We start from the raw sequence: 27,565 nt of genomic DNA, 5'->3' as shown, positions 1-27,565 counted from the left end.
ACATTAGGTAGGTTCTGCTTATTCTGGGCCGCAGACATCCCCCATGTGTTTCTGCATTTGTTGCCTGAATTGTCTCTTACTGGACAGCAAAATTCCATTAAATGTCAGAGTTTTCATAAAAAAGTGCTTACAGCAATAGCTGGCACATGCCAGGCCCTCTCTAAATGCCTCTTCCCTCCCCTTCCCTCCCTTCCCTTGCCTTTATCCCCTTCCCCTCCCTTTACTTTACCCGTCTTCCCTTCCCTTCCATTGCCTTCTTTCTATTCCCATGATATCCACTTGTTTAGCCATTTCCCAGTGGATGGGGATCCATCATCCCCAGAGAGCTTCGAGGTAGATGTAGACCAATAATTTATATATATATATATATGCAGCTGTGAGGTGGCTTTAGATCCTACATGAAAAATTCCTGCAGGACCAAAGGGCCCGGCTTCCAATCTTGCCTCAGATGCTTAGAGTCTGGGCAGCCTTGGAAAGGTCAGCTAAGTTCTGTGGGCCTCAGTTTCCCCGTCTATAAAATGAAGAGATTGGATTTGAGGCCCTCTGAGCTCCCTTCTAGCTCCTGGGACAAGAGGCAGCAACTCATGGGCATGACAGGGTCCCTCTGAGAGGACGGGGTATTTGCTGGCCTTTCAGTACTATGGTGAAGGTTCAAAGCCTGGTCCCAGTATTCGCCTGGGAAGCCACCCAGGCCACGGTGCTTAACTCCCCCGAGTCTCTCACCTGCGAAGGGGCTGCTAAGGCTTTTACAAACCCTTCTCTCCCAGAGTGGGCGCGATGAGGGTCCTTTGGGAAGCTTAAAGCCTTCTGGAAAGAGCAGAGCTCCATCAGGGAAGCCGAGTTCTCCTTCCTGGACTCTCGGTCCTCGCCCCTCAGAGCCCGAGGTCTCACCCAGGACGTGAGGCCAGAGAAGGGACACAACTTCCCCATAGCCAAAGGCCAGAGCTTGGGGGCAGCCCCAAGGACCAAAGCTCCTTCCCCTACCTTCCCCTACATTCCTTCCCCTACCCTATACTCCTCCTCAGTTAAATAGGGAGATGAGACGGGTACTGAGACAAGGTAAAACAAGGTATAAAACGATTTAATGTGTGAGAAGTCCAACAGAGGGTCAATGGGAGGGAGCAGGGGAGGATGGTGGTGGAGCTGGGCCTTGGAGTAAGTCTCTGGGCCTCCCCTACCTGGGTCCTGCCTGGCTGGGACTGGACAAGGCCTCATTCCAGGCACTTTCTTCTCAGTCAGCTCCTGCCCTTCTCATCTTCAGACCATCATGAACAATTTCTTATTATCCTGTGGAATAAGAGAAAGAGAGATGGATGTAGGGTCAGAGGGCCTGGGTTCAAACACTGCCTCTGTCACTGACTTCCTGTGGGAATCTGGCAAGTCCTTCCCTCACACTGGGTCTCAGTTTCCTCCTTTGTGAAATAAGGGGCCTTCGTATCTCCAAACCTAGCCCAGGGCTTTGCACAAAATACCAGATATTCCCTTAAGTGGCTGGGGAGAAATGGAAATAAAGAGGGTCCCTGATCATTGCCCAGGAGGACACCTGTGGGTTACCAACATAATGGTCGGGTGATGGGCTCTGCCTGGTGAGGAGCAGGGAGAAAGTCGGGAAACTCGGGAAGATGCAGAGGAGGCAAAGATTCCCTGCTCAGACCAACAAGCAGCGGCTCTCAGCTCATCCCCATCACCAGCCCTAGTCCCCAACAAGCCATGGGGGACACTTCCCTCCTCGGGGTGGACAGGAGCAGGGGAGGTGCCTCTGCGGGTAGGTACTTTGTGAGCTGGTGCTGCTCGCCCCTTTACCTGGTTTACAGGAGAACTGGCCCTGTATATCAGGAATATCAGGAAATGATGGTGACAGAAAAAGCTGGAGTCATTAAAAAAAAACCCAAACCAGCTGGAAGTTTATCAAGAAAAGCTTTTTTCTGCATCTAATGAGATTATCATACGACTTCTGTTGGTTTTGTTGTGGATATGGTTGCTTATAGCAAGTTTCCTGATATTGAGCCAGTCCTGCACTCCCGGTATAAGGCCCCCTTGGCCAGAGCGTATTGTTCTGCTCTATCAATCAAAAGCCAATCAAATACATGGGACTTGTTCTCAAAGATCCCTTCTGGTCCATCATCCTCTCTGGGCTGAGTCCAGCAGGGATTTCTACAGTGTCCCAAAAGTCTTGGGCACTGCAATGCTTCAAATGCCAAAAAGTCTTGGGATCAGTGGAAAACTGACCACTTTCTCTAGATTTGAACAGTCTGTAACCTCACTTGTGCAGGAAGGGCCCACTTCTCACTTGTTCCCCTCGGTATGCTTCTGTCTCTGGTCTTGCCCCACTATGGTTGCCCTTGGCTGCCTCCAGTTGGAGCAGGAGCTCCTCCCTACTCCACTTGAGCTTCCATTCACCATCACATCCAGAATCTCATAGTTCCTTGGGGAGGCCCCCAGGAGCAAACTTCTTCAGATGAACTCTGATTTTTCTTGCAACTCCTCTCCTTGTGATCTTTTATCTTTCATGTTTCTGCTCCCCTTTTAAAGACCAAGTCAGAGTACGCTTTGAATCCATCAATCAATCATTCTTGGTATTGCGTTAAGGGGACAAGGGCAGTGGTCAGGACCAGGGTTGTTCACATCTTACCAAAGAGCTAACTTTGGCAAGAGATGATTTCCTTATTAAGGAGACTTAGAAGGGCCATACGAGTCTCTTCCTGCACGCTCCCTTGGCTTTCTTTCTTCAATGGAATGAATAATGATTTTCCATATTTAATATTCAAATATTCACTTTGAACAGAATAGCAAAGAAAATTATAGAAAAACTGTGATGACAGCCTCCCCCTCAGCACTTGTTCTAAGAGATCTCTTCTGTTTCCTTTTATTTGTTTAACGACCCATCCGATCCGTGCTCTACACTCCAACATATTAAATACTCAGTAAGAGCCCCTGGTGAATGTTACCCCGCCTACTTTTCCTACAGAGATCCTTTAGGATTTGAAGATTAGTTCTGTGTTGGAATCCTAGTGTTAACTCTTAGGGCCAGAGAGCACTCTGGGAGAAACCCATAATCCCATTCTCTCAGAGGAGGAGTTAACCTTTGGGAGATCGTGTATATATAGAGGAAGCTCTTAGAGCTTCAAAGAAGATGTGAATTCAGATATCTCATACTAAACCCTGAAATCTCCCAAATGTGTGAACTCCAATGAGTACATAAATACTTCCTGCTTTTAAGAGCTCTCTAAAGGTGTGAACACAAGCATTATTGTCTATCAATATTAGCGACTTATCACCTTGTAAGGATTTGTTCTAAGGTGTGAACTAATAAACACTGTATCAATTCCATTGAGTTAACACCGTGATTCCCATATCTCCCTTGAGTTTTCACCTTGTTTCAAGTTGAGTTGACACTAGAATTCCAACAGTTCTGGAGAATTAAGGGCTAAGCTTGTAATTTAGGTAATGAACTGTCTTATTGGTCTTTTGTTCTTTTCCATTTGTTAAACCTGAATTTCCTGAATGAGCCTCCTCCAAACTCTTGGTGAGCTAATGGGTAGCTGGGTGGAGTGAATTAAAACATTTCTGAGACTTGTAAGCCAGGGCAGGAGAGCAAACCTTTAACTCTCTAGGTGGCTAAAGGCTATAGTTAGCTAGAAAGGTGGCTCAGTCTGTAACTGATCGTAGTAGGTAGATCTGAGCCAAATCCTCTCTCAGACCCTTACTAGCTGTGTGACCCAGGCAAAGTCTCTTAATCTCAGTTTCCCCCGTTTGTAAAAATTAGATAACATATATGAAAGCAATACACAAACCTTAGAATTGTGTGTAAATACTAGATATCACTGGTGAATAATAAATTTACAAAGTCCGTCATGGGGCAAATGGGATCTTTTCTGTTTTCCTTCCTTCAACACTTCAACCAATCATAATGCTCTAAGATTTCAGAACATAGATCTGGGAGCAAGAGTATCATATAACACTTTGTTTCTCCATCAATCACTGCTCTAGAAGTGCTTTTCTCTAGTGAGAAAAGTAACGAAATTTCATTGCCACTTGTCAAGAGATGGGACATTTCCAGAATAATGTCTAGCACAGGGCAGCTAAAATAGGGAAGATGTGCTGCCCTTCATATTTAGGGGATAAAGGAATATGGACCAAGGTGACAGATTATGATCATGCTTGCTTTACTTTTTTATTTTACTCATATTTATTTAGCAAGACCCAAAAGAACTTGGGTAGATGAGGAAAATGGGGTGTTTCCGACATAGATGATCTTAGAGGGACGCCATATTTTAGGAAGTCTTTGGAGTTAAAGGGATTTTCAGAGCCTGATATGCTGTGGCTCTTGGAACTGAACGTCCCTAAAACATCCACACAGCTCTGAAAACATCTGGGGGCAATGGAGGAATGATTGCTAAGCTCTCGGGCATCTTGATGATGATAGACTTCCTGGCTGCTTTCAAGTTCATGTTGGTAAGTATTGAGAGGACTCGCAGCTCCGATCTGATGCAGAAAACTCCAAGTTTCTTGGTTCTCCCCTGACCCCATGACAGCCACAGGGGTGCAGGGTGTCTCTATATGAAAGGAGAGATGGCTCCCATCTGACTCTTCTTCTGACCCTCCAAAAAGCCTCATATAATGCTAAGACTTCCAGTCTCAGGGGAGGTCCATGGGCTGGCCCCTTCCTCACCAAGGATCATGGCAGCTAGAGAAGGGCAACTTCCTTAGGTGAACTTGCCCCTGGACCCTTGAATTCAGCTTTTCCCATTTTGCTTCCTTTTCTCAGGAAGTAACTGAGCATCAACCCCAAGGTGGATGTTTACGGCTTGTAGGCAACCTTTCGGATCCAAGGTGTTCAGGGATCCATTAAATGAAACTAACTAGAGGAGTTTTTCCATCAAATGACCTCAGACGTCTGGAGCCCAAGCCCCCGGCCTGGCTTGCCAGAAGACATGGAGGGAAATAGTGTAGAACTGAGGGGGAAATAAATTATCTAATCAGCATTTCTAGAAATTGCTTTTATATTCTGGTGAGATTGAATTATCAGCCTCCTCGATGACTGAAACAGGAGTTTAGTTCCCGAATCTTGTTTTAACTCGTTCTGGAAACACTTGTGGTGAATCTTTGCTGTTGAGCATTTCTTTAGTGTATAGTGGATACCTGTTCTGTAACAATGTCGTATTGTACACAGAATACATTTTATTCCCCTTTGTAGAGAAATCTAGGCATAGGCTTCAAATTTAAGTTTTAGGATGCTGGGGTGGGCATTTAAAGAGACAGAGAGTGGGAGAAAAGGGAAACCAGTCTCTCTTCTTAATTAGGTGGCAGGCTCTCTAGGACTGAACTGGGTCTGACTTATGTGCTTGGAGAAAGAGCAGCATCCTAGAGAGGAGCGGGTACAGTGCCCCAGCCCCTTGGGACCACTCGCTGTACCTTCCATGAAGAACTGCTGCTGGCCCACGGGGTTGGAAGGAGCCAGAAAGTTCTGAAGGTCCACGTGTTGATTTATACTTCTATTTTCCTGAAATTTCTAGGGGACCTCTGGGCACCTGATTCCCCGAGAAGGCGTCTGCAGGTCAGCTCAATGTCTGCTACACAGGTTTGGCTATTTTTCTAATAATTGTAGCTACCCCTAAGGTAAGATATTACTGCATAGAGAACGGTTTCTGTTATCACTTATTTAATAACCGACTCTCACGCCAGCATGTTGAGATACAAGAAGTTTTTGGACATTAATGGGTAGTCGTCATTCTCAGAAATGTTGGGATATTACCATAGGCTGCCGGGATTTGTGTCTGGGACTAACCAAGTTAGTGCTAACCAGGCTGGAGCTGAGTGAAAGTATAGGTCTAAATAAATAAACAAACAAAACAAACAAACAAATAAATAAACGATATAAATAAATAAATAATGCGAAAATAAATAATAGCTAGCATTTACAGAGTGCTTTAAGATGTACAAAGTGCTAACGATTTTATCTCGTTTGCTCTTCACAGCAACTCTTCCAGAGAAATACTCTCATCCTCCTCCTTCTACAGAGTAGGAAACTGAGGCTGGGAGGTTGGGACTTGATCAAGATGTTACACACTAGTGTAAATGGGAGACTTGCGCTCCTCTGGTTGAGCACAGGCCCAGTGCGCGCCCAGCTGCTTAATTAGTTTAATTACTTGGGAGTTTGATGAGAGAGAATGAATGCCCGGGAGTCCCAGGACAGCCTTGTTGAGGGGAGAGGAAGACGCAGATTCAGAGGAGGGCCTTTTAACAGATGAGCTCACGGAAGCCCAGGTGGGTGAATCTCAGCGATCAGGCATGGGAGGGGACCCAGGGGGGAGGGACCTGGGTGCCTCAGGTGGCAGCATCTGGGGGAGGGGGAGAAGTTACAGGGGCATTAGCAGCAGAAATAAGAGTGTTACTTTAGTTTGTTGTTACCGTTACCAGGTTGCTAATTCATTGTTTTTAGTTTTTATTAGACTGTTACTGGTATTTTCCTTAACATCTGTCCCAAGCCTCTGTCTGATCTAGGACTAGAAAACCCCTTTAACTCCCGAGACTTCCTAAAACACGGCGTCCCTCTAAGCTCATTTCAAGATCTATGTCTGAAACACCCCCGTTTTCCTCATTTCGGCCATTGGACCCAGGTGGCCCTGGAGGGGAAACTGAGGCAGGTGACCCTGCCCTCCCCCCTCCAATCCCCCTGCCTGTCATGGCATCACCTCCCTGACATCGGGGGCCGCTCCCGGAACCCCGTTTGGCCGCATTTGGAGGCAGCCGGGCGGTTAAAAAGCCATATGCTCGGGCTTGGGAAAACCTGCGCTCAGGTGCCACCCCGTCCGCCTCAGTTTCCTTATCTGTAAAACGGGGACAGCAGCAGCCCCTGCCTCCTTCCTGGGCTGTTTTGAGAACCCGCGGAGCAGAAGTAAAGCGCCACGCGCATGTTCGCTGCCGCTTTAATAACAACAAGAAGAAACAGTCTATAATTTATTAATAATCGTTTTCATGCTCCAGCACACCCGAGTAGGGCTTTGAAGCAGTTCCAACGGCCGGCTGCCTCTCCGGCTCCACCGCGCGTTAAGACTCCAATTCCCAGCAAGCCACGGGGCACGTCCGGAACGCACCCCGCCCCCTTACGTTAGGGGCTGTTGGAGGTCTCGGCCGCGCGCCGAGTCCCCGCTGGGCGCGAGCCCCGCCCCCGCGGCAATGTGACGAGCGCGCGCACCGGAAGTGTCGTCACCCGCGCTCGCCCTCCCGCCCTCCCTCAGCTCCACTGAGAGGCCGCACTCAGCCCGGGGCCCCGAGGAATGGAGAGCCCTTGCGCAGGAAGCGCCTCGCCGGCCGCTACGGCCCGGGCGTTGGGCGCGCTACGGAGGCAAGGGGCGGCCCTGGCCAGCCCCAGGGCGCGCAACAAGCGGGTGACGAAGGCGAAGGCCAAGAAGCGCGTCCTCGACGAGGAAGAGTATATCGAGGTAGGGAGACCCGGCTCGGCCTGCGGTGGGCGGAGACTCGGGCGTTCCCCCGCCCCGCGTCAGAGACCCGGATGTTTTCCTCCTTTCTCTCCTCTCAGACCCGGACCTTATCCCTTGTTCTTCCTGAGGCGGGACCCGAATGTCCCTCCCTCCCTTTTTGCTTCCTTTCCTAGGGTTGGAGCCCGGGACGTTTTCCCCGCCCCTTCCTGAGGCGGCGGAGACCCGGATGTCCCTCCTCCCCGTCCCGGGGGCGGAGACTCGGATGTGACGCGGTGTTTACCATTTGGTCCCCGTTCCTCCGGTTCCCGACCCTTCCCCGGTCCTCCCCTGCCCCAGGCCGGATGTCCCCTTCCCCCCCCCTGCTGCTTTCCGTCCCGTGGCGCCGTTTCACAGGGCGGCAAACTGAGGACCGGAGAGAAGGGGCCGGCCCCAGTCACCCTAGGGAATCCCACGGGCTGAGCCCTTGCCCCCCTGACAGTCAGAAAGGTCTCCTTCCGCCTCGGCCCCCCGCTAGTCAGCGTTAGCAGCCCCCCTCCCCCCACCCCCGTGGGGGGGAGGGGAGGGGCGCAGGGCGAGGTGGGGGGAGGGCCCGGAACGCTTTTAGTTACACAGTGAGCACCACTCAGAGCCTGCCCCCTGCCCCCGGGGAGGACCACTTTCTCCTTTTCCATTAGAATCACCTGGTTTGTGGCGGCCCGGGCCCTGCCGGGGCCTCGGTCTTGGGGCTCTGGGGCAGCTCCCTCACCCCTTGGTGGGCTTCCTTCCTGGGACCTGGGCCCTGCCCCTCCCTCCCTCTGCCCCTCCCCTGCCCCTCCCCCTGCCCCGGCCCCTCCCCCTGCCCTGGCCCCTCCCCCGGCCCCTCCCCCTGCCCCTCCCCCGGCCTGGCTGATGCTGGCACGTTCTGAGCCGTAGGTGTCTGCGGCTGCGGGCAGGGGCTCCTTTTGGAAAAGCAGCGGGAGCTGCTGCTGGTGGGACCTGCCGAGGAGGAGCGGGCCCGCTGTGAGGCTGTTTCCCTGCCCCCGCCGCAGCGGGAGGCTTCTCTCCTCCAGCCCCGGGGGGCCTCAGGGTCCTGACCTGCCCTCCCTCCCCAGGGCCTGCAGACGGTGATTCAGCGGGACTTCTTTCCGGACGTGGAGAAGCTGCAAGCCCAGAAGGAGTACCTGGAGGCGGAGGAGAGCGGGGACCTGGAGCGCATGCGGCAGATAGCCATCAAGTTCGGCTCCTCCCTGGGCAAGCTGTCGCGGGACACCCCGCTGCCGTGTAAGGGGCCGCGGGGCATTGTGGGGCCCCCGGGAAGGGGCAGGGAGTCCGGGGTGTGGGGGGTCGGGGAGGGCGGGGGCAGGTCGGCTCCATTGGGGGCCTCGGGAGCAGCGCTGTCTTTGCCTCGGGCAGACGGGGCAGAGTCGGTCAGGGGCCTTTTGTCCAGCGTCTTTTTCCTCTGTCTCTCAGATGTGACCCCGGCCACGTTCGAGACTCCCGAAGTTCACCCGGGCACTGCCTCCTTGGCAGCTAAGCCCCGGCTTCGTGCTAAAGGTCCCGAGGAAGGTCAGTGGCCGGTGTGTGCCTGGGCGGTGCCTTTGGGGGCTGCTCGCCCCTTGGCCCCACGTACCCCTGCCCGGGAGGCTTCCCCTGCTGCTGCCGCCTCGGGGACAGCAGGCGCCCTTGGGAAGTCTCTGGGCCCCCCCCACCCCCTGACCCGCAGGAGCACAGCCGCCTCATCCTTTGTGGGGGGGGGGGGGGAGCAGCCCTCGGGGGTTGAGTCCTGCTCAGGGCCCCGTGGCCGACCTCCCCACTGGCAGAGGGGCTCGCTGCGGGCGCCCCTCAGAGGCCTCCGTGTTCTTGTCCTTGTCAGGGGCGGGAGAAGCGGAGGAAGAGGAGGAGAAAGAGCCCCTCCCTAGTCTGGACGCTTTCCTGACCAGGTACACCAGCGAGGACAATGCCTCCTTCCAGGAGATCATGGAGGTGGCCAAGGAGAAGGAGCGGGCCCGGCACGCCTGGCTCTACGAGGCGGAGGATGAGTTTGAAAAGGTGAGGCCTGGGGCCTCGGGGGGGGGGGGGAGGGGAGACCCGGGGTTTGGTTCACTCTGGCGTGTGGGCCTGCACTTTCTAGGCAGAGGAGCCTGGCACTGCCCGTGGCCCGGCTTCCCTGACCCTTGGGAGGCAGCAGGTGCTGGGGAGTGCCCCCAAACGTCCTGAGCCTCTGTAAAAGTGCCTGCCCCTCCGCACTGGGGGAGCGTGGTCAGCCAGAAGTCACTGAGAGCAGCTGGGAGCCAGGGCCCCTTCCTCGAGGCTCGTGGGATTTCAGCTCATGTGGGCCGCCCAGCCCATGTGGTCTGTGAATGGGCTGGGGCCCTTCTGAGGGCCCTCTGTACCCCTGGGAGGGGGAGGCTGCTGGAGGGCAGGGGCTATTTGCCTTCGGTGTCGGGTCTTCCAGGAGCAGCACATGCCTCGAAGAGCCGAGGAGCTTAGGAAGCTTGATTTGAATGGAATCAAATTGTTGCTCCCATTTTCCAGAAGCAGCCCCAAGCTTGTGTAGCCCCTTGGTTCAGACTGGGCCGCAGAGCCCAGCTGCTGCTGCTGCCCTTGGCCATCCTTGCCATTCCTCGTTGGCCCTCTCAGACCCTTCCCCCCACGTCATTGCCGGCACCGGCCCCTCAGCAGGAGCTTTAAGCCCCTTCCCTCCCATCATGGGGGTGGGAGGGTCCTGAGTGACGTGGCGGTCTTGGGAGTGCCAGGGACCTGAGACTGGGGAAAGAGGACCTGGCTTCCAGTCCTCGCTTGCTGCTCACTCTTGTTCACTACCTGTGTGAACTTGGGCAAATCCTTTCAGTTTCTGGGCACGTTTTTCCCTGTAAAAAATGAGAGTTGAAATAGGTGACCTCTGAAGCCCTTTCCAGCTTTGTTCCCATGACTTGTGGCTCTCCCAGGCCCTCTCTTGGGCACTCACTGCTCCCTTGAGAGACAGATGTGGGCACTGGAAGGGGGAGATGGGATTGTGGATCCTGCATTTCTGAACCTCCCCAAGGATGATTTCATGGGGCCGGGGAGGCGGGGCAGCTGGCCAAACCCCGGCTTCCGGGAGGCTGCCCTCACTTGGCTCTTTCTTTCAGAGGCAGCAGGATAACCTGGCCCTCCCGTCCACCGAGCAGCAGGCCCTGCAGAGCAGCCAGGCTGGGGTGGAGACCTGGAAGTACAAGGCTAAGAATTCTCTGATGTACTACCCTGAGGGTGAGATTGGGGCCTGGGATGGGAGTATGGCGTGGGGGGGTGTCAAGTGCCCAGGCTGCCCTCGGAGCATCTTCTTGTCAGTTTACATGGGGAGGGGGCTTGTGTTGTTTTGCTCTTTGGAAGATGCCGCACGGCATCCTGGAGATCGCTCTGGACTTGGAGCCGAGACCTAAAATCCTGGCTCCAGGCGGCTGTTTGTCCCCTGGGTAAGTTGGCGAGCCCTGCTGCGCTTCAGCTGTCTCGGCGGGAGCGGACCTGCTCAGTCCTGCTGTGGTACCAGCCGAGGCCTTCGTCGGAAACCCAGGTTGTTGGAGCCCCGGAGGAAGGAGAAGCTTTTTGGCCACCCCAATGGGGGAGGGGGAGCTGCCTCCCTTTGGGTCATTCGAGGAGCTTGTGTAGAAGCAGCAAGTGCTGGGGATCCCCCGGCTGTGTGTCTCTTGTCATCGCAGATCCTCCTGGACTGAGGCACGGAGAAGGGGTGCCTTGCCCAGAGCCCCACGACCGCCTCTGTTCTGATCCAATCCTTGTGTTTTCTCAGGTGTCCCCGATGGGGAGGATGTATTTAAGAAGCCCCGGCAGGTGCTGCACAGAAACACGCGCTTCCTCAAGGACCCTTTCAGCCAAGCCCTGAGCAAGTCCCAGCTCCAGCAGGCGGCTGCCCTCAACGCCCAGGTACATGGATGCTTATGCTGCGCGTGGCCTCGGACCAAAGGGGCAGCTTTTCCTGCGGCTCCTGGTGCCTGCGAGGCCAGCCTTGGCGGAGGACACACAAGCCATGAGCTCTCCTCTGGTCTGGGTGCTCGGCCCCAGGGCCTGAAAGTCTCAGGCCAGGGGAGGGCCAAGGGAAGCCCTTGAACATGCTGAGAGGAGTCAGGGCAGAGGGGAGCTGGTGGCGGGCACTGTGTCAGAGCGGGCAAGGCCGGCTAGTGGGCCCTTGGTGTGGGCAGGGAGTGGGCTGGCCAGGAAGGGGAATCTGGGACATGTGCTAAGGCAGCACTGGATGGGGGAGAAGAGGACGGAGGTGGGACTTGCAACGCTGCTTGCCCTGGGACTCCTGATCTCCTTCCTCTTCTCTGGCTTCATTCACGTTGCCGTGCTTGGGTGTCCTTGTTGGACTGAGACACCTTAGTGGCCCCACAGCAGTGACCAGGAAGGCATTCAGCCTTCCGAGGGGTGGGTGAGCGGCAGCCTGCTCTTCTCCTTTCTGCACTTGGCTCCCCAGGGGTGCCCCAGCTATGGCTTCGAGAGCTCCTGCCATTGACCAGAGGCGGCTGCAGAGCCTGCGGGCCAGAGCCGGGGGCATCTGGGGCTTGGGGCAGTGTCTGCTGCCCGGGCGTGCTGACCCTCTGGGGCTTGTGTTTTTCAGTACAAACAGGGTAAAGTGGGACCTGATGGCAAGGAGCTGATCCCCCAGGAGTCTCCCAAGGTCAACGGATATGGATTTGTTGCCACTCCTTCTCCAGCCCCAGGTAAGATAAGTCCTTGGTTTGCACGTGGTCTGGAAGATGTTGTCATTGCCCAGGGGGGCTGCCTCTGCTCCCCAGGGACAGAGGCCTCTGGCCTGAAAACCCAGGCTGGTGGCAAGAGCACTGGCCTGGGAGTTGGGACTCTTGGGTCCTTGTTGTGGCTGCTCGTGAGTCAGGTGGCCTTTCTCTGTTTCCTCAGCTCTGAGGCATGGGAATGGTAATCTTGGCACTGCTGGGGGCTCCTTGGTGCAGCCAGCAAGAGTTTGTGGCTCGAATCCCAACTCCTTTCCCCACCTGGGCACCGAGCTCCTCATAAATAAAATAGGGATCATAATAGATAATGCTCCCTCCTGGTCCAAAGACCCTGGGTAAATATCAGTGTCCTGGAAGCAGGTCCCGGGTTGAAATACTCTCCCTCTGTCCTTGCCTGCTTCCCCTGCTCTCCGACCACCTCTGCCCCACCTCAGGCTCCCCCGCCCTCCTCCTGGGCTCTTGCTGCTGAGCAGCAAGGCCTCCTTGTAGGGTCTGCTAGTGGATGGCGTCCTCCCCACCCTTCTCCTGCGTGATTCCTCCTCCGTTTCCATTGTGTTCCAGAGAAGTTGTGCCTCCACGGGCCCTTCCCTCGCTCTTTGGGTGGTCTCACCTTTGGCCCTCAGAGACTTTCATGGTCCGTGACTTGGCTGCCACACGTTGTTGGAAACAAATTGGGTATTAAAAGTATGGGCCTTTGCTTGAGGGCGAATCTTCCCAAAGGCAGTCTAGCCTGCTTTCTCTCTGTCTAGGTGAGGGCCTGAGTCAATGCCCATCTGCCCGAGATCTAGGGTGCCCATAGATGTGCTCTCTAGGTGTTTCATAATCTTGGCAATGGTCATTCTTCTCGTGTGTGTGTGTGTGTGTGTGTGTGTGTGTGTGTGTGATTTTTCTTCCTTCTGCATGTCTCCTGGTTAGTATTTCTTCCACATCAGTGGCAGCTGTCTCTGACAAGGACATCCTTGCTTGTTTATGATGTGGTGACAGTAAGGTCAGCCCAAGTTCTCTCTTGAATAGTGGTTTGCTTCCTTGCTTCATTTCCTCTCTAGCCCACCCAGACCTGAGGGTAGTTCAGAGATAGTGGCTGCACTGTTTCCAAGGGTGCAAAAGGTTCACGATAGACGCTTCTGCCAGTCTCTTACCTCTGTTGTGGTCCCAGTTTCATTTTTAAATGAGCTCAGGATGACTTTTCTTGGGGTCTTGGATTCTAGAACAACTGCTTTTTATTGCCTGCTGCCTTTCACTGTTCTACAAACAGTCCTGTACATGCCCTTGGCCACCATAGCTCTTCACTTGGTGAGGAAGTCAGTGGTTAGTTTTGATTAAAGTGATTTTGAGGTACTTTGGGTCTCCTCACTGTGGTGATCGGTGTTCACCGGTTGGATTTCTCTATGAAATTGTTAGAATTGGTCGGTCTTTTTTCCTCTGTCCACTTCCCATTTTTGTTACTTTAATAGGTCGGATTGGAATGATCTTACCTGGATGGTATGCCGTGGTCTCATTTTTACTTTCCCTCAGCTCAGTAATTGTGATGACCGCGTTAGCTCCCTGGATACTTTAAAATCAGTTTGAGTCAGGATATGCAAAAGTCCTTGATTTTTATTCTTTATCAAAGGGAGAGGAGAGCTTATGGACACAAGAATCTCCTCTTTCTTCCACTGCCCGGGACTCACCTCCCTCTTATCTCTCCTCCTCTTCTATAGACCAACAGATTGAGCAGCACAGAATGGTAGGGCGGGCCATTTTCCAAGCAAATTCTAATAGAGTATTGTCCAATTGGTAATTAGCCTTGAGTGCTCGGTTTTCTAAGTGCATGGCTCAGAGATTCAGCCCTTTACAGCTAATCATCGCTCTGGCAGGTTGACAGTCTAGCCGCACACAGATTCTGATTTGGAAAGGACTCTTGTGTCACTTACGAGTTCTTCCTGTCATAGGCTTGGTTCCCATTGTTTGTAACCTTCCCTAGTGCTTCTCAGCACCTTGTGAGTTCTGGGGAAGAAACAGGCCTGAGGCTTCTTTTGTGGGCCCAGGCCTTTGATCTCTTCTCCCGCCATCCCTGCCACCCTCGGCTCTTTGTAGAGCAGCAGGGGATGTGGTGGCCCCTTGTCCACAAGGTCACTGTGCCCAGAGTCACTGGTGAGTTTCACCTTCCCCCCTTTGCCCAGCTGGACATAAGTGTCATGGGTGACTTCCTGGGAGGCTGGGGTCTGTTCTTGTCAGCAATGGCTTCCCTTCCCTCCTCAGAGTTTGCAACTGATATTGGCCCAGCTGAGGGATTTCTTATCTTTGCAAACCTTGTAACGTGAGCTCTGTTGTCCTTCTAAGGAAGCCCCTTTGGCGCGACTTCCTTTGCTTGGTTTATAGTGAGACTGGTCAGGTTGGGGGACAGGTCACTGGCCATCTGGGGTTTGGTAGCAGCTACCGCTGCCCTTCCTTCGGTCTTTGTCCGTCGTCCTGTCCATGAGTCCTCCTGTCCTCGGCCTTCAAAGGCAGCCATCATCTCTGGCTGGGCCTGCCCTGGAAGGCCACAGCTTGATCCCACCTGCTGGGGCGTGGACTTTACAGCGGTGCCCAGAGATCCTGGGCTTCCCTCCACACGTCCTGTGGCTGACTGAAATAGTTGTGTTTGTGGAGGAATGAAAAAAGCATTTATTAAATGCTTCGTGTGTACCTAGTACTGTTCTAAGTCTCTCTCAAGGGCTTTCCTTCTAATTATAGGGATAACGATAGTGTCTGATAAAGATCACAAGTATTGGTTTTGTTATTGGTCATGTAGTTGAAATGGATTATAATAGTTCCTTCTGCATTATAATAGTTCCTTCTGCCCATGAATTTGGGCGAGTTGTTGGTGTTTTTCCTTTTTTTTTAATCTTCTGGACTCCATTGAACTGTATTTCTTTTGCTGGCAGCCCTTGGGCTGTGACATAAGGAAAGCTCTGATAGGTTTGCACCCAGCTCTCTCTTCCTCATCCTGTCCTATCATCTCTTCTCGGTACATTCCTGAGGACCTGGAGTCAGTCTCTGCTTGCATTTCAGAGGGAGCCGGGAAGCTTGGATGAGCCTGCGGTGCCTTAGGCCCTGGCAGGCCGGGTCCTGACCACTGGGGCAGCCTTTTGGGCTCATGGGGTTAGTGCTTGGGCAGGAGCAAGAGACTGTGCCTCAAGGCCGGTCCCCCTTGGGGCCTGGGCTTCCTGCGCAGGTGGGAGCCCTGGCTGGGGGTGGGGGGAGGGCAGAGGAGAGGTGAGGGCTAGGGTTAGTTGTGTGACCTGCTTCCAGCACTTTCCTTAACTTTTGTATAATTTTGCCTCCCCCGGCTGCTTTTCACTGACACGCCTTTGGTCTCTTGTCTAGGTGTGAATGAATCTCCCATGATGACATGGGGGGAGGTTGAGAGTACCCCTTTGCGAATTGATGGGTCAGAAACTCCATATGTGGACCGAACTCCGGGGCCAGCCTTCAAGGTATTGTGTGTGTGTGTATATGTGTGTGTGTGCGTGCGCGCTCTTCCCTAGAAGAAAAGGTCTGGCCAGCCTGACCTCCCTGCCTTTGCAGGCCGGCTGGGCCACCCAGAAGGCCAGGGCCTGGTGAGCTTGCCCAGCTGGGCACCAGGCATTTGACCTGGATGTTCTTGTGGCTCCCGATGGCCGGGGTCAGGTTGTGGAGCAGGTAGCACGAGCCTAGTTCTGTTTGCCCCCTGAGATCCAGACCACGAGCGGGGAAGGAAGGGGCTGCATCTCTCCAGGGGGCACCTTTCCTCACTTAGAAATCCTCAGAGACCGAGTGGACAGTCGTTTGTTGGGGAGGCTCCTCATGGGAATTCCCTTCAGCTCACAGGCTGGGGCTGAGCTTGGAGCCTCAGTGCTCTGGCAGGAGCCGGGTCCAGCCGTGGGCACGTACCTGTAGTGCAGAGAAGAGGCCAGACTGGGCAACACTGGGCCCTGGAGTGGATGTCAGGGGCACAGCCTGGGAAGGCAGCAAGTGAGCTGAGAGCCTCCGGGCACAGGGGGGAGACCAGAGTGTATTGGGAGCTGCACGTGGAGGGTCCCAGACGCTGCACAGTAGCAGAAGGCACTGGAAGCCGGAGAAGCTGGTCAGCCCATCCGCCGCTCTGGCACCTGGCCACCCCGGGCAGCCCACCTCCCTCGCCCTCTGCGCTTCCAGGCCCCCAGAGCCCTTGGCTGCTGAACACATGACAGGGGCATGGAGGCCTGGCCTGGTGCGGCCGTCTGTGGAGGCTCCTTGCCCAGTGCCCGAGAGCATCAATCTGACCAGTTCCCCGAGACTCCCAGCTGCCTTTAGTTTTGGGGTCTGCCCAGATGGAGGAGACAGCCACCCCTCCTCGGTCTTAGGGAGCCAAGCCTGGGCCTTGGAGTGATGGGGCTTCAGACAAGGTTGTGGTCACTGTCTCGGACCCTCCTGCCTTTGCTCCCTGGGCTCCTGATAAGTTCAGAGGTGCCCTCCCAGAAGGTGCAGTAGCTGTTCCTTAGTGCCAGTGGCTCCTTTTCAGAAGTAGAACGTGCAGGCTCTGCTGTGGGTCTGAGTCTAGACCTGGAGGTGGTACCAGTCCAGAGCTGCTAAGAGTTCTGATGCCTTGGGGGTCCAGACCTATTGATGCACAGGCCAGTTGTGAAGGATGGGAAAGGGAGGAGAAGGGGGCTCCTGGGAAGGAGCCAGACACAACGCAGCCCTCTAGGAAAGTCTTCGTCTGCTGTGTTGTGAGGGAGGGGAAGTCACCCCGAGGTCCAGGAGAGTCTGTTGGGGAGGGATGGAGCCTTCCTGGCTGGATAGCCCTTAGGCACAGACCGTGATGCCCGGGCTGCTGATGTGTCCATCTCCTCTGCCTCCAGCCTGGGGTGATCCCCGGGACAGGGCCTGAATGTGCTGTGGCTGTTGGTGAAATGCTGCTGAGAAGGGGCCGAGGCCACAGATGTGCGTCCTGGCAAACTTTCCCAGACCCTGACCTGAGTTACTGTCTCCTCAGATCCTGGAGCCCGGACGCAGAGAGAGGTTAGGGCTCAAGATGGCCACCGAGGCTGCTGCCAAGAACCGAGCCAAGAAACAAGAGGCCCTGAGGAGAGTCACAGAGAACCTGGCCAGGTGAGAATCCCTCCCTCCCCACTCAGGGCAGAGTCAGGCTGGGTGAGGGGGACCACCAGCGAAGAATGTGATTGGCTGAGCTTAGATCTGGAAGGGAGAGATCCTTTAGCACAACTGTCCCATTTTACAAATGGGGAAACTAAGGTCCAGACACTTCAAAGGACTTGCCTCAGATCGCAGGTAACGAGTGGCAGAGGCAGGATTCAAATCCAGGTCTTAGTCCAATTTTCTTTTAAATTTGGGGACACCACATTAATTTCTGAGTTTTTCCTTCTTGTCTCATCTCTTGGTGAGCTGTTTGTTAGCACCGAGAGGGGAAAAGAAAAAACAATAACTTGGCAGAGGAGGTTGGCCCATGCTGCAGCCTCAATTGGCTTGGGTGCCTCGTGTGCCCTGGGAGCCCCGTGGCAGAGCCTGTGTTCCTGGGGCTCTTTGGTTCTGACCAGGAGGAAGCTTTGGGCCCCCAGAGCCTCTGCCCCTGCCCCAGGGCTCCCCCAGCCTTCTCTGGTTAGGAAGATTGGGGTCTCTCATTACTGCCCATCACGTGGCAGGACATACACCTCCCCCCCCCAGGTCTTGGGCGCTGCCGCGCTTGGAACCTTTACCTCCCCCACGCTTGTGCCAGTGCTGCCTCCTTTGTTTCCAGAAGGGGTATCGTATCCCTGTGTTTGCAGAGCTGCCGTGGGGGGAGAAAGGGCTTCGGGGAGGGGACCTGAGGTGCCTTATCTCTCAGCCAGGCCCTGCCAGCCATGTCCCTAAGTGTCTGCCCTTGTCTCCTTCCCTCCGTTGCAGCCTCACCCCCAAAGGCCTGAGCCCAGCCATGTCCCCGGCCCTGCAGCGCCTCGTGAACAGGACTGCCAGCAAGTACACCGACAAGGCCCTGCGGGCCAGCTACACGCCCTCCCCCGTCCACCCTGGCTACAAGACGCCTGCCGGCGGCCCCCAAACTCCCACGGGCACTCCCGCCCCCAGCACTACCACAAGGACTCCTCTCACCCAGGACCCCGCCTCCATCACCGACAACCTGCTGCAGCTCCCCAAGAGACGGAAAGCCTCGGATTTCTTCTGAGAAGCGGGCCCTGGGGGCCCTGGGCCGCCTGCCCTGGCTGTGGGAGCCTTGGGCAGCCCGGCCTCTGCCAGACTTGACTCCTCACCTTGGCAGCAGGACGCTTTGTCAGGTGGGATGGAAAGGCCTCCTGTGGAGGGGCCATGTGTGGACCCAGCTACAAGTCGGGCACTTGATCATAGTCTTTTATATGCAAGCTAAAATTGCGGCTGTCATTAAAAGGAAAAACTGAACCAGCGCCTCCCTGTCTGGCTGCATGGCCCCCTCCCCTCCTCCAGGTTGGCCACATGATTCGGGCAGGCCTGGAGGGCCTAGATGTGGCTTAGGGTCCTTCCTCCTGCCCCTCGGCTTGTCTCCCTTCCCTTTTCCGTAAATCCTTGCCCCATGTCCCTGAGAAGGGCCTATGGGGAGGAGGAAATGCTGGGACTGGGTGCTTTGGAACCGTCGTTTGGGTGGTGATGGTCTGGGGTCCCAGAGCCTGGGCCTCCTCTCTGGGATTTAGCAGAAGGCCCTGTGGAAGGGAGATCCCAGCCCGAAGTAGCCTCCCCTTCACAACATTGTTCCCGTTTGGTATCGGCACAGTAATGCGTAGGAGCCCCCTCACAGGCTGCGCTGATCCCATCTTGTCCTGTTGAGATCTTTTCTGACATTGCCTTGATCACTGAGTGCCTTTGTCGGGCTCACTCTGGGCCCGCAGCAGGTTCAATAGCCTTGCCCCCTTGTGCCTCGCGCCCAAGCAGTAGTTCTTGTTCTGTCGTCACTCTGGCTTCAGGAGTCAGAGCCAGGGCTCCAAGCCCCATTTTCTTCAGTCGTTACGACTGTCCCCCAGATAGAGGGAGGAGACTCATTCTCCTTGGCCCCAGAGGGCAGGATCAGGGGCTGTGGATGGAGACTTCCTGCAGGGAGTTCTGTCAGTGGGGAGAGGCACCCAGCTGAGCTGGTGAGCTGAGGGGGTTCTTGGGAGGCCTGGGTTGGACTGCACGGCCCCTTAGCTGCTGCCGGAGGGGCCCCTTCTGCCCTTCTGGACCAGAAAGGTTTCATTAGGAAGCCTCTGAGTGTCCTGGTTTGTTTTCACACGCCCGTAGCACAAGTTATGCTTTACAGTGTTTTTCTGAAAGTCGCAGCATCTCCGTGACTGCACGTGATTGTTCTCCCCAATGTACAGAGAAGTAAGCAGATTGAAAATTGACTGGGCTGGCTCAAGGTCATGTGGCTGATAAAGGTCATGGACAGGACTTGAACTGGGTCTCTTTCCACCAGAGTCTTGACCTATTCTGTCCTGTTTCCCAACATTTTGGGCAAATCTATGTAGGCTTTGCATTCTCCACGGCTTTGGAGCTGGAACTGAGGCTTCCCACTCGGCCTGTTTGTGCAGTGACCAGTTTGGGTGAAGTGCACTTTCAGGCCTCGAAGGGGTCAGCTGCTGTCCAGTTCAGCCTTCTCCCCAAGGGCTCCCTGTCCATTTTCTCCTGGCTGGTACCATAGCATCATGGCATACCCTTGTCTCCATGGAGACCAAAGGCAGGGGCTTTTTTTCCTAGTTCAAATCAATATAGTCATCTTAGAACCTCTAAGTTGGAAAGGACCTGAGAGGAGACTTAGTCCATTCTTCCCTGAGCGGAAATCCCCTCTAGCGTCCCTGACTTGAAGCGATTGGTCCCTCAGTCCTTGCTTGAAGACCTCCAGTGAAGATGTAGCCACTGCTTCCGGAGGCAGGCAATCCCCGTCACTTTGTGGGTATGGTTAGGATATTCCTTGCCTCAAGCCTAAATATGTCTCTTTGTATCCCCTTCCCCCCTGTTGCTCATAGTTTAGCCTTTGGAGGCAGGCAAGACAAGGCCAGAATTGCCTGCTGATAATCTTCTAAATGCTTGAAGACAGACATTCTGTGGCCTCAGTTTTATATTCTACTGTCTAAAACCTCCAAACCGTAAGTGACCAAAGTCTGCCCCTTCCCTCCCTGACAGTGCACCAGCTGTTGGACAGCCAGCTGCTGCTTGGAGACCTCTGGGAAGGGGGAGCCCTCATTTAGATGAGCAATTACTGTCATCCTCATTTTGAAGAGGGAAAGCTAAAGCCCAGAGGGAGCAGTGACCACTTAAGTAAGTGCAGCATTAACCCAGGCCTCCTGACCACGTAAACAGAGACCAGCCACCTTGCGTTTGTCCACACTTCAGCCAGGGACAACCAGCCTTTGTCCATACTTCAGCCAGGGACAACCAGCCTTTGTCCACACTTCAGCCAGGGACAACCTCAGGTGTCTTAGACCAGCAGAGTTAACCGCTGGAAGAAGAGTACAGGAGGTGTTCCCAGTTTTGCTACAACAGTAGCTGTCACAGAAGGTCTTTGGGGTCGAGGGGACTGGTCCCCCTGGTGCTGTGGGCTCTTGGGGGTGAGGCTGGGGCTGGGGAAAGGGAATTATTAAGAATTTGTTTCTTTACTGGGGATGTCTCTAATCTTCAGTCAGTGACTATTTATGGGGTTGATGAATAAAGCAGTAGAGGGGATAGAAAGACATACACAGATATCATAGAGGAAGAGTACACTTAGAATCTGGGTCTGAATTTGAATCCTGACTGCTATTTATTCTCTGGGTGACCTGGGGAAAATCTCACTTTAGGTTTTTATTTTACCCTTTTGTATGAGGAAGTTGACCACTATGGTTTCTAAAGTCCTCCTCCTTCCTAAATCTGTGATTTCACTTGCTGTTACGTGAGAGGAATAGAAAGGAAGTGGATAATAGGCATTTAGAGAAGGGTAGGAAGCTGTCCAGTTCTGTGATCAGGAAAGAATGGAGGAGGGGGCTACTGAGCTGGATTTGGAAGTACAGATGACATTTGGTTTAGACAAGGGAAAGATACTCCCTGTGGGACACGGTATTAAGTCACCAACAGGGATCCATGAAGGGTTTAGACACAGGGAGGTCCCTGCTCTGTGTGATGCACAAGGCAGGTTCTCATCACTCTGTACAGGATGTAGAAGGCCCCTACTCTGTGTGATGCACAAGGAAGGTTCTCATCACTATATACAGGTTGTAGAAGGCCCCTGCTCTGGATGGTGCATGAGGAAGGTTCTCATCATTCTGTACAGGATGTAGAAGGCCCCTGCTCTGTGTGGTGCACAAGGAAGATTCTCATCATTGTACAGGATGTAGAAGGCTCCTGCTCTGCATAGTGCACAAGGAAGGTTCTCATCATTCTGTACAGGATGTAGAAGGCCCCTACTCTGTGCGATGCACAAGGAAGGTTGTCATCATTGTACAGGATGTAGAAGGCCCCTACTCTGTGTGATGCACAAGGAGGATTCTCATCATTGTACAGGATGTAGAAGGCCCCTACTCTGTGTGATGCACAAGGAAGATTCTCATCATTGTACAGGATGTAGAAGGCCCCTGCTCTGCATGGTGCACAAGGAGGATTCTCATCATTGTACAGGATGTAGAAGGCCCCTGCTCTGCATGGTGCACAAGGAAGATTCTCATCATTGTACAGGATGTAGAAGGCCCCTGCTCTGCATGGTGCACAAGGAAGATTCTCATCATTGTACAGGATGTAGAAGGCCCCTGCTCTGCATGGTGCACAAGGAAGATTCTCATTGTACAGGATGTAGAAGGCTCCTGCTCTGCATGGTGCACAAGGAAGATTCTCATCATTGTACAGGACGTAGAAGGTCCCTGCTCTGCATGGTGCACAAGGAAGATTCTCATCATTTTACAGGATGTAGAAGGCCCCTACTCTGTGTGATGCACAAGGAAGATTCTCATCATTGTACAGGTTGTAGAAGGCCCCTGCTCTGGATGGTGCATGAGCAAGGTTCTCATCATTCTGTACAGGATGTAGGAGGCCCCTGCTCTGTGTGGTGCATGAGGAAGTTTCTCATCAGTATGTCCAGGATGGAGGTGGTCCCTGATCTGCATGATGCACGAGGAAGGTTCTCATATCAGTGTGTACAGGATATAGAAGGCCCCTGCTCTGCATGGTGCACAAGGAGGATTCTCATTGTACAGGATGTAGAAGGCTCCTGCTCTGCATAGTGCACAAGGAAGGTTCTTATCACTATATACAGGATGTAGAAAGCCCCTGTTCTATGTGATGCACAAGGAAGGTTCTCATCACTCTGTTCAGGATATAGAAGGCCCCTGCTCTGCATGGTACACAAGGAAGATTCTCATCATTGTACAGGATGTAGAAGGCCCCTGCTCTGCATGGTGCACAAGGAAGGTTCTCATCACTCTATATAGGATGTAGAAGGCTCCTGCTCTGCATGGTGCACAAGGAAGGTTCTCGTCACTCTGTACAGGATATAGAAGGCCCCTGCTCTGCATAGTGCATAAGGAAGGTTTTCATCAGTTTGTACAGGATATAGAAGGCCCCTGCTCTGCATAGTGCATAAGGAAGGTTTTCATCAGTTTGTACAGGATGTAGAAGGTCCCTGCTTCACATAATGCATAAGGAAGGTTTTCATCAGTCCGTACAGGATGTAGAAAGCCCCTGCTCTGCATAGTGCACAAAGAAGGTTCTCATCACTCTGTATAGGATGTAGGAGGTCCCTGCTCTACATAGTGCATGAGGAAGATTTTCATCAGTCTGTACAGGATACAGAAGGCCCTTGCTCCGCATGGTGCACAAGGAAGGTTCTCATCGCTATACAGAATGTAGAAGGCTCCTGCTGTGTGGTGCATGAGGAAGGTTCTCTCATGTATGTGGAGGGGGGTGGGAAGTGATGGAAGCATGAAGCAGAGGGGCAGATCTGGTGTTTGAGAAGGGAAGGATGCACTGGGAGATGGTAGGGAGGAAATGGGATTGGTGCCTCCCTTCTGCCACTGCAGATTCCTGTCCCTGAAATTGCCTTCTCTTTACCTCTATGGACCCAAACCCTGTTTCCTTTACCTTCCAGGCCCCTCTCTCCTCCTGATCTTTTGGAGGCAGTACCCCGGATTTCCCTGACTGAAAGTAGCTTCACCCCCTGAATTGCCCCTGCAGCACCATGTCGGGCCATTTTCTTGGTTCCTATCACAGTTGACCTATCACATTTAAAAAAAAATCTTTTGTCTTATTCTCCTAGTAGGTAATAATAATAATTCACATTTATCTTGCATAGTCAAGCTTCCAAAGCGCTATACGTACGGCATCTCATTTAAGCGTCAGCATAGCACCTCCTACTTTGAGATAAGTATCGTCCCTGTTTTACAAACAGGAAAGACAGAAGGCCTAAAAGTAACTTATTGTCATGTAACTTAGTGTGGTAGGTTGGATTTGAACTCAGGTCTGCTGATTCCAGGTCCATAACATAATGGGGCCTTAATTAATAAATAGCTTATTGAATCGAGCCAAATGCTGGAAGGAAGGAGAGTTTTGGGGGGAAGCTGATGAACTTGGTTTGATGCCGGGAGCGTCCCCTGGGCACATTGGCGTGGGAGGCTAGAGTTGGGGCGGCATACCAAGATGCCTAGGGCAGGGATTGGGGTGGGTACCACTGGAATCCACCCAGCCTGGGACCTGACCCGGGGAGCGCCCTGGTTGAAGAGACACCTGCCTTCGCCGACCTTGGCAGGCTCCTCTTGCCCCCCGGACCCTGTCTGAGCAGACCCCCGCCCCGGTCCCACCTTGGGAAGGGCGGTGAGGCCCCTTGGCCCTGCCGCCACGTCCTAGAGAAAAAGACTCCTCACGGGGCATTGTTTGCACTTGTATAGACTTTGTGATTTATTTGGTGATTAGCAAGTAGTATTTCCGCTACTGAGTGGGAAGAAAGCTATAGAACGTAATCAAAATAGTGGTTTAATTGAGAGATTTTACTTTTTGCTTGCACCCCGTGCCTTCTTCTGCTCCCACCTGCCCACTTAGCTACTTGTATGGAAGCTACGTGACAGAGACTACCTTGGGGGAGAGGGGCAAGACGGCCGGCCACCTTTAGCCATGAGCTTTCCCCACCTCAGATCCTGGCGGATGGTCTTTGGTCTTGGACGTCTCAGCCACCCGTTCTTCAGGCTTGGTCTCCTCGTTCTCGGGGACCACCAGCAGCCTGTGCTGAGTCTTGGCTCCCAGCTTGTGATCGGGTCTGTGTTCCTGCTTGGCGGCCGTCCTCGAGTCCAGCTGCTTATACTCAGACCTGTACTTCCCCTCCCCCTCCCGCTTGAAGGAGGCTGAGGGTGTGACTCTGGGCTTGGGTGGCTGCATCCAGGTGTGGCTGAGGATCTCGTCGATGTGCAGCCGCCGATTGACGTCGGGCTGTAGGATGCGGTAGATGAGGTCCTTGCACTCGCCCGTCAGGTTCTTGGAGCGGGGGAAGTCCACGCGGTGCTCCTTCTGGATGCGCAGCATCTTCTTGATGTCGGAGTCGTCGTACGGCATGGCGCCGCAGACCATGATGTAGAGAATCACGCCCAGGCTCCAGATGTCGTACACCTTGGGCTGGTAGGGGATGCCCTGGAGCACCTCGGGGGCCGCGTAGGCCGCCGACCCGCAGAAGGTCTTGCTGAGGATGATTCTCCCGTTGCCATCCCGTATGCAGCGCTTGGAGAACCCGAAGTCCGACAGCTTGATGTTGAAGTCTTTGTCAAGCAGGAGGTTCTCGCACTTGAGGTCGCGGTGGACGACGTCCAGGTCGTGGCAGTACTTGACGGCCGAGGAGAGCTGGCGGAACATCTTGCGAGCCACGTCCTCGTGCAGGGCGCCCCGGCATTTAATGAACTCCAGGAGGTCCCCTTGGACCCCAAGCTCCATGACGATGTAGATCCTTCCATCGGACGTTTCGAAGATCTCGTAGGTCTTGATGATGGAGCGATGGTTGACCGTAGCTAAGATGTCCATCTCCCGGGGCAGGAACCGCTCCACAAAGTCAGTGGGTGTTTTTTTGCGGTCGATGATCTTGACCGCCACATTGAATTTCAGGCGCTCAGAGTAAGCAGATTTCACTTTAGCATAAGAGCCTTTCCCCAAATTGATCCCAACGATGTAACCCTTCTTCCTTAGGACTGTGGCATCGTCCATGGTGCCAGAAGCAACCGATGCCTCTTGACGCTGTTATCTACATCCCCTCCCCACATGGGCCAACAGTGTCCTCATTTACACTGTGGGAGAGGCCTCTGAGCAGGCTGGGCCTGGCCTTGGCTGGAGGTAGAACGCTCGGCATTGTCTCCGGAGTGACTTCAGCGGGTGAAGTCACAAAGCGAAGCTGCCAAGAGGGGGGAACTGTGCCGGGGGGAATGGGGCTTTCGCCCCGAGCCTTTGGGGCATCTGGAACCCTGGGAGGCCAGCGGCAAGAAGCGGCCCCCTCCCCCACCCCAGGAGGCTGGTAACATCCCCTCTTTTTCCTCGTAGCCAAGGGGGACCCGAGCAGCTTGGCCGTCAGAATGGATTCTTTCCCAGAGTTCTTCCGGGCAGGAAAGGTGGACTGTAGCTAGGACAGCATGACAGGCGGGATGTCTAATGTCTGTCTTGCTCACACAGTGCGGGCTTTGGCTCTGGGGTTGGGCATGGGGCTTTGTCCCACTCGAGGTGAATTCGTTTGGTTTCTTTTAGATATGAAATCGTATTCCTCCAGGGTCTCAACTTGCAAAGCATTAGATCCCTCCTTCACGAAGACACACACAGCCCTAGCTTTGGCTGGAGAGACCGCTGTCGGCCTTGGCTGTAGTGTTGTCTTGAGCTCTGTGGAAGATTATAAATGGTTTTCTTCCCTGGCCGGATGTTTGGGGGATCGGTGGGTTTTGGAGCCTGGGGTTAGGCGAAGGGGCTTCAGATGCAAGTAGGGAGGAGTGAGGCGGGAGAGCGTTGAAGCTGGTGTGGAATGTGCAGCAATCAGGAGTGGAGCAAGTCTGAGGGCCGAGACCCAAAGTTAACTGCGCAACTCCTGGGTGAAGTCCTCAGATCAAAGGTCTCTTGTCCTAATCTTTGGAAGAAAAAGAGAGAATGTGAGTGAGGTATGTGTGTGTGTGTGTGTGTGTGTGTGTGTGTGTGTGTTTGCGTGCGCACAGAAGTATTGCTATCAAAGGTTTAAGGAGAACTAAAGTGTTTGTTTCTGTTCTTTGGGATAGGAAGAGGTAGGAGGTCATAAAACCATCCTCTGTTCTGGCTTTCCTCCTAACGTGATGTAGTGTGCATTTGTGAGTTCTTGCACACACTTCTCCAAGCAGAGACCCCAAGGAGATGGGAGTTAAGCTGGTCCTGGAAGCATGGGAGAGTTTGAATAGGAGAGGGAGGTGAATAGTCTCCTTGAGGAAACAGCAGGAGCAAAAGCTTGGAGGAGGGCGTGAATGCACATGGTCATGTTTAGCGGCCTAGTGAGTAGGCTAGTCTGCCTTGGAGCTTAGGGTGTGAAAGAGGAATGATTTTTTCTGGACAAAGGACTGTTTAATTTTTAAGTTCTTATATTCAACACCTAGTCCATTGTCTGGCAAATAGTAGGTATTTAATATAAATTCTCGTTAATGGATTCATTAAGATAAAGCTGGAATGGTTGGTTGGAGAGAGATGGTGGAAAGACCTTTAGGCCAGACTCAGGAGTTTGACCTTCATCCTGTAGTCAGTGGGGAATGACTGAAGTGCTTGAACAAGGGCTTGATTATCTGACATGCAATGGAGGGGAGGGCCTGGATCAAGATTCTCATAACAGCTTCCATGTCTAGAAGGGTGCAAATTGAGGGTTTTTCAAATGAGCCTTTGAGGGAGGTGGTGGAAAGATGAATTAAGTGTACTCTAAGGATCTCTGGATCTTACTGCAGTGACCGAGAGAGAGAGAGAGAGAGAGAGAGAGAGACAGAGAGATATTCCTTCCATGCCTTAGCAGAAGGTTGAATGAGCAGCTGGATCCAGGCCTCTGCTGATAGGATTCTCCAGACTTGCCTGGGCCGGTCTTGGACCCAGACTCACAGGCGTGCTAGATTAGTCAGTCCCCTCCGCCTTTGAAAGCTCAAGGTCCCCGCTCTGTAGTAGGGGAAAGGAACGCTGCCCCTCAGAACCTGCTTTGTAATTTCAGTCAAGATATGAAAGTCTTGTTTATTTTTTGGTCTGCGATTTCATATATGTGGGGAAATCCTAATGTGGAGACTCCTTTCACCAGTGCGCAGCTCATTTATATCTTACACCCTCAGAGGCTGGCTTGGGGGCGCCGAGCTGCCAAAGTGACCACCAGAGTCGGCCGGCCAGTAGGGGTCAGGCAGGATTGACCCTCCAAACCCAGTGCTTTTTTCCGAGGGTAGGCTGGTGTCTCTCTACCTTGTATGTCCTTCTAAT

The 27,565-nt window shown here is 53.6% G+C and overlaps 2 protein-coding genes across 5 annotated transcripts; one reads left to right on the top strand and one right to left on the bottom strand.

Moving 5' to 3' along the window:
- Positions 1 to 7,197: 7,197 nt before the first annotated feature.
- ESS2 (ess-2 splicing factor homolog) lies at positions 7,198 to 18,565 on the top strand. Of its 4 annotated transcripts, none has more exons than XM_031948961.1 (10): positions 7,198 to 7,445; positions 8,537 to 8,705; positions 8,895 to 8,990; positions 9,298 to 9,473; positions 10,556 to 10,673; positions 11,212 to 11,345; positions 12,040 to 12,142; positions 15,521 to 15,630; positions 17,151 to 17,266; positions 18,059 to 18,565. In XM_031948961.1, the coding sequence occupies exons 1-10, from the start codon at positions 7,281 to 7,283 to the stop codon at positions 18,333 to 18,335; spliced, it is 1,464 nt and encodes a 487-aa protein (XP_031804821.1). In that variant the 5' UTR covers positions 7,198 to 7,280; the 3' UTR covers positions 18,336 to 18,565. The 4 variants fall into 4 exon arrangements, with proteins under 4 accessions (XP_031804821.1, XP_031804824.1, XP_031804823.1 ...); XM_031948964.1 differs by lacking the exon at positions 7,198 to 7,445 and adding an exon at positions 7,467 to 7,717; XM_031948963.1 differs by lacking the exon at positions 7,198 to 7,445 and adding an exon at positions 7,782 to 7,931.
- A 5,441-nt stretch (positions 18,566 to 24,006) lies between these two features.
- On the bottom strand, positions 24,007 to 25,638 carry TSSK2 (testis specific serine kinase 2). The gene has a single exon (XM_003763329.3). It carries the CDS (start codon positions 25,319 to 25,321, stop codon positions 24,242 to 24,244), a length of 1,080 nt encoding a protein of 359 aa, XP_003763377.1. The 5' UTR covers positions 25,322 to 25,638; the 3' UTR covers positions 24,007 to 24,241.
- Between the last annotated feature and the right edge of the window lie 1,927 nt (positions 25,639 to 27,565).

Source organism: Sarcophilus harrisii, chromosome 1 (genome assembly GCF_902635505.1).
Source record: "Sarcophilus harrisii chromosome 1, mSarHar1.11, whole genome shotgun sequence".
Classification (NCBI taxonomy): Eukaryota; Metazoa; Chordata; class Mammalia; order Dasyuromorphia; family Dasyuridae; genus Sarcophilus; species Sarcophilus harrisii.
This window is presented reverse-complemented; position numbering and strand designations above follow the sequence as displayed.

What these genes read in the sequence shown, in the direction of transcription:
- TSSK2 (XM_003763329.3), bottom strand. Translation starts at nt 25,321, where the DNA reads ATGGACGATGCCACAGTCCTAAGGAAGAAGGGTTACATCGTTGGGATC.
- ESS2 (XM_031948961.1), top strand. Translation starts at nt 7,281, where the DNA reads ATGGAGAGCCCTTGCGCAGGAAGCGCCTCGCCGGCCGCTACGGCCCGG. An exon ending in CACTCCTTCTCCAGCCCCAG is followed by an intron (nt 12,143 to 15,520) that starts GTAAGATAAGTC and finishes TCTCTTGTCTAG; the next exon opens with GTGTGAATGAATCTCCCATG. An exon ending in CTCCGGGGCCAGCCTTCAAG is followed by an intron (nt 15,631 to 17,150) that starts GTATTGTGTGTG and finishes CTGTCTCCTCAG; the next exon opens with ATCCTGGAGCCCGGACGCAG.